The sequence below is a fragment of the Anolis sagrei genome, chromosome 13 (assembly GCF_037176765.1).
Source record: "Anolis sagrei isolate rAnoSag1 chromosome 13, rAnoSag1.mat, whole genome shotgun sequence".
Taxonomy (NCBI): Eukaryota; Metazoa; Chordata; class Lepidosauria; order Squamata; family Dactyloidae; genus Anolis; species Anolis sagrei.
Window position 1 is genome coordinate 5,849,254 of NC_090033.1, and position 6,000 is coordinate 5,855,253.

The 6,000-nt window shown below is 41.5% G+C and overlaps 1 protein-coding gene across 4 annotated transcripts in view; it reads right to left on the reverse strand.

Moving 5' to 3' along the window:
• CLSTN1 (calsyntenin 1) overlaps positions 1-5,001 on the reverse strand; it is a 75,331-nt gene extending 70,330 nt beyond the window's left edge. For all 4 annotated transcript variants that reach the window (XM_060758945.2, XM_067473020.1, XM_060758944.2 and 1 more), the window contains exon 1: positions 4,803-5,001. In XM_060758945.2, coding sequence (XP_060614928.2) covers positions 4,803-4,887 — 85 coding nt within the window. In that variant the 5' untranslated portion in view covers positions 4,888-5,001. The remainder of the gene's footprint in view (positions 1-4,802) is intronic.
• Positions 5,002-6,000: the final 999 nt, after the last annotated feature.

Genomic DNA, 6,000 nt, shown 5'->3' on the forward strand with positions numbered 1-6,000 from the left:
CATTATTATTTATGCAACCCCTCTTGACACAATATTACGAGACTATAGTGCAAGACTCTACATTGCAATTAATTGAATTAATAGGACAAACTGCAATGGAACGAAGCTATACGGCAACAGGAATATGGAAACAGCCTCATGGCATACGGTATGAGAGGCTGACAAGATATTACAGCCATTACTTAGGCAAACGCTGCATTCCTATGCACCCAAAGAGATGCCCAAATGCATAACCACGCTCATACATAGTATATAGGTCTCCTCGGAAGGAAGTAAAGCACACTGAGGTCATTCTCCCAATGTATGAAATGTACATAAATGCTGTTTATATGACCTACAGCCACCCATATAATAGGAATTCACGATATAACAGTGATCTTGTACATTGCATGAATACATCTTCCTACCACATGTCTGTATCTCTCTCTCTCATTCCCTCTCTCTCTCTCTCTCTCTCTATATATATATATCTGTATATACATACATACATACACACACATAATCTGGGTTGCTGTGAGTTTTCCGGGCTGTCTGGCCATGCCCTCTCCTGATGTTTTGCTTGCATCTATGGAAGGCACCTGCAAAGGTTGTGAGGCCTGTTGGAAACTAGCCAGTTGGGGTTTGTTTTTATATATATATATTATTATATAGATTGTAACAAAAGAGAGAGTTGCAATGTGTACATACATAAATAGCAATTATTATTATTATTATTATTATATAGATTGTAATTAAAGAGAGTTGCAATATGGAGATGGATGGATAGCTATTATATTATATGTATGTATGTATGTATGTAATGTTCATTTGTGGGATTAACATAACTCTAAAAACACTGGACAAATTGACACCAAATTTGGACAGTATATACCTAACAACCCAATGTATGTCCTTCGCTCAAAAAACATTGATATTGTCATTTGGGAGTTGTAGTCCCTGGGATTTATAGTTCACCTACAATCAAAGAGCATTCTGAACTGCACCAATGATAGAATTGAACTAAACCTGGCACACAGAACTCCCATGACCAACAGAAAACACTAGAAGGGTTCGGAGGGCAGTGACCTTGAGTTTGGGAGTTGTAGTTCACCTACATCCAGAGAGCACTGTGGACTCAGACAAGGATGGATCTGGACCAAACTTGGCAGGAATATTCAATGTGCCCAAAGATGGAGTTTGGGGGAAATAGACCTTGACATTTGGGAGTTGTAGTTACTGGGATTTACAGTTCACCTACAATCAATGAGCATTATTTATTTATTTATTTATTTGGTACACTTGTATACCGCTAATATCTCAGCCTGTGCGGCGACTCATTGCGGTTTACAACATATTTAAAAATACAATATTCACTTTAAAAATATAAGATAAATTATAAAAATACATACATATACATACATAGTATTGGGCCACCAATACAGACCGGAACATCTCATAGTTAAAGTCGTAATCCAATTCGTTATGACTGCCACAAACTGTTTACCCACAAGCATGGAGAATTTACATAGATTAGAAACCAACACTTTCTCATTACTTTATTTTCTAGATCACCAGACTGGGCCACAGCAACGCGTGGCAGGGGACGGCTACTGTATGTGTGTGTGTATATATATATATTATATCATACACACACACGCACACAGAGATATAGATAGATAGATAGATAGATAGGTGGATAGATAGATAGATAGACAGATAGATAGATAGATAGATATCTGGAATGTCCAAGGTGGGAGTTCAGGTGGTTCTGTTCACCTTCGAGGAGGTGGGCTTCGCATATTCCTTTTGCACAGTCTGCCAGGGATCTAACTGTGCTTCTTTTTTTTTCTTTTTTTTTACTTTGGTGATAATTGGAGCTTTCAAAGCCTGGCTGCTTCCTGCCTGGGGGAATCCTTTGTTGGGAGGTGTTAGCTGGCAGGAAACAGCCAAGCTTTGCAGCTGCAAGGCTATTCAATGCTAATCAAGGTGGCCAATTGCAACATTCATACTTGCCTCAAGCAGGCAAGAGTCCTTTCTCCCACCCTGGACATTATTCCACAGATATATAAACCCCAACTGCCTAGTTTCCCACAGGCCTCACAACCTCTGAGGATGCCTGCCATACATGTGGGTGAAACATCAGGAGATAATGCTTCTGGAACACGGCCAGACAGCCCATGTGTTGTTGTGAATTGCTTTGCATCTCAATCACAGAGATAAATGTGGGGCACGAATATAGAATCCTAGAGTTGGAAGAGACCTCATGAGCCATCCAGTCCAACCCCATTCTGCCAAGAAGTAGGAAAACTGCATTCAAAGAACCCCCAACAGATGGCCATCCAGCCTCTGTTTAAAAGCCTCCAAAGAAGGAGCCTCCACTTCACTCCAGGGCAGAGAGTTCCACTGCTGAACAGCACTCATATATAGATAGATAACAATAATCACATTCATAATAACCTCCCCACTTTGGCATCTTTTTCTTACAACCAAGCAACATAGCAATATATAGCTCTATATCTATCTATATCAATACAGCAATGGCATTCTATTACACAAATATATAATTGCAATAGAGAAGAGTGCCAAGGGGGTAGATTTGCAAATATAGATTGTAACTAAAGAGAGAGTTGAGACGTGTAGGTACATAGGTAGCCATTATTATTTTATATAGATTGTAACTAAAGAGAGAGTTGCAATGTGGAGATACACAGATAGCTATTATTATCATTATATAGATTGTAACTAAAGAGAGAGTTGCAATGTGGAGATGGATAGATAGCAATTATATTATTATTATATAGATTGTAACTAAATAGAGAATTGCAATGTGGAGATACATAAATAGCAATTACTATTATTGTATAGATTGTAACTAAAGACAGTTGCAATGTGGAGATGGATAGGTAGCAATTATATTATTATTATTATTATTATTATTATTATTGTATAGATTGTAACTAAAGAGAGTTGCAATGTGTAGATAGGTAGTGGTCCTAAAACAACCTATATTGATTCGTTGCACGAACAGCAGTGCCAGAGGGGTATATAATACAACTACGTATGTGCATGCACAGAGTTCCTTTGGGAGTCAGAGCATGGGCAGAGTTCCTTTTCCTTTTGAATCACTGCAGTCCTCTGAGCAGGTTCATTATAATCTCCAGATGCTTTCCTTTTGGGTCTCTATAACCCTCTGAGAATGCACAGAGTTCCTTTGGAAGTCTGAGCATAGGCAGAGCTCCTATCCCTGATGGGTCACTGCAGTCCTTTGAGCATGTGCAGAGTTCCTTTCCCTTTTGAGGCATTGCAGTCCTGCAAGCGGGTTCATTAAAACCTCCAGATGCTTTCCTTTTGGGTTTCTATAACCCCCTGAGCATGCAATGAGTTCCTTTGAGATTCTGAGCATGCAGAGAGTTCCTTTCCCTTTTCAGTCACTGCAGTCCTCTGAGCAGGTTCATTATAATCTCCAGATGCTTTCCTTTTGGGTCTCTATAATCCTGTGAGCATGCACAGAGTTCCTTTGGGAGCCTGAGCATGTGCAGAGTTGCTTTCCCCTTTCAGTCACTGCAGTCTTCTGAGCACGTTCATTATAATCTCCAGTTGCTTTTCTTTGGGGCTTCTATAACCCTCTGAGCATGCACAGAGTTCCTTTGGGATTCTGAGCATGCAGAGAGTTCCTTTGGGATTCTGAGCATGCACAGAGTTCCTTTCCCTTTTTAGTCACTGCAGTCCTCTGAGCATGCACAAAGTTCCTTTGGAATTGTGAGCATGCACAGAGTTCCTTTGGGATTCTGAGCATGCAGAGAGTTCCTTTCCCTTTTTAGTCACTGCAGTCCTCTGAGGATGTGCAGAGTTCCTTTCCCTTTTGAGGCATTGCAGTTCCCTGAGCAGGTTCATTATAATCTCCAGATGCTTTCCTTTTGGGTCTCTATAACCCCCTGAGCATGCAATGAGTTCCTTTGGGAGCCTGAGCATGGGCAGAGTTCCTCTGAGCATGCACAGAATTCCTTTGGGAGCTTGAGCATGTGCAGGGTTCCTCTGAGCATGCACAGAGTTCCTTTGAGAGCCTGAGCATGCAATGAGTTCCTCTGAGCATGCAATGAGTTCCTTTGGGAGCCTGAGTATGTGCAGAGTTCCTCTGAGCATGCACAGAGTTCCTTTGAGAGCCTGAGCATGTGCAGGTTTCCTCTGAGCATGCACATAGTTCCTTTGAGAGCCTGAGCATGTGCAGAGTTACTCTGAGCATGCACAGAATTCCTTTGGGAGCCTGAGCATGTGCAGGGTTCCTCTGAGCATGCATAGTTCCTTTGGGAGCCTGAGCATGTGCAGAGTTACTCTGAGCATGCACAGAATTCCTTTGGGAGCCAGAGCATGTGCAGGGTTCCTCTGAGCATGTGCAGGGTTCCTCTGAGCATGTGCAGGGTTCCTCTGAGCATGTGCAGGGTTCCTTTGGGAGCCTGAGCATGTGCAGGGTTCCTCTGAGCATGCACAGAGTTCCTTTGGGAGCCTGAGCATGTGCAGAGTTCCTCTGAGCATGCACAGAGTTCCTTTGAGGGCCTGAGCCTGCCCAGAGTTCCTTCCTAATCCTGTGAGCATAGAAAGAGTTCCTTTGGGGGGCCTAAACATCAGAGGATGCAAAGCCTCCCCCTTCCCTGCCCCTGCTTTCCTCTGAGCATGCACAGAGTTCCTTTGAGGAGGCTGAGGTGGGGAAGGGGAGGGGCCTGAGGCTGTTGACATCCAGAGGGAAGGCCCAAGTTGTCCCAGGCGCGACTAGGCCCCTCCCCGGCGTGTTCCCCTTCTTCTTTCCCTCGCAGGGAGGGCCTCACCTCGAGTGGCGCTGGCGGGCGAGGGGGCTCCTCCGCAGAGCAGGGCGGCCAGGAGCCAGGCGGGGGCCAGCGGGGAGAGACGCATCTCTGCGGGCCAGGCCGGGACGGGCCTCCTCCTCCTCTCCTCAGGGAAGTCGACACCCCTTCTGCCTCTTCCTCCCGCCGCTGCCAAGCCAACTAAGATGGCGGAGCCTCAGCCCATCACCGCCTCCTCCGCCTCCTCCTCCTCCTCTCCCGCCCAGCACGGGTTGCTAGGCGACGGAGCCGGGACAGCCAATGAGGAAAGAGGAGGAGAGCCCATCTCCGGGAGGGTGGGAGGGGAGCACCCGTTGCCAGGCGACCGAGAGGGAGGAACCAATGGGAGGGGGAGAAGGCAGGGCGAGACCATCTTTATCCGATTGGGAGGGGTCCCCGTTGCCAAGCGACGGAGAGGGAGGGACCATTTCTTTAGGGGTCGCAGGCTGAAGCATCCCAACCATCCCAAGGAGTTGAAAGCCTATCTATCTATCTATCTATCTATATATATATAGAGAGAGAGAGAGGCTTTAATATATATATATATAATACATATTATATTATACTATAGTAAAATATATATATATAATATTATGATATAATATATTATATTATATTAATATATATATATAATATATTATAATATATTACATTATACTATATTAATATATATATATAATTATATATGTAATATAATATATCAATATATAAAGATCTATATTTTTATATTTATGATATATTATATTATACTACATTAATATATATATAATATATTATAATATACTATATTAATATATATATATTATATTATATATATAATATAATATATTAATATATAAAGATCTATAGTAATATATATTAATTATATATTATATATTATATGATATAATATATATTAATATAGATAAATTATGCATATATTTATCTATATTAATATATATTATATCATATATAATATATATAATATACAATTAATATATATTACTATATATGTTTATATATATTAATATAATATATTACAATAATATTATATAATATATATATTGATATGTAATATATATAATATTAATATTATATTAATATTATATATATTAGGAGCCCCCGGTGGCGCAGTGGATTAAAGCGCTGCGCTGCTGAGCTTGTTGACTGAAAGGTCGCAGGTTCGATTCCGGGGAGCGGTGTG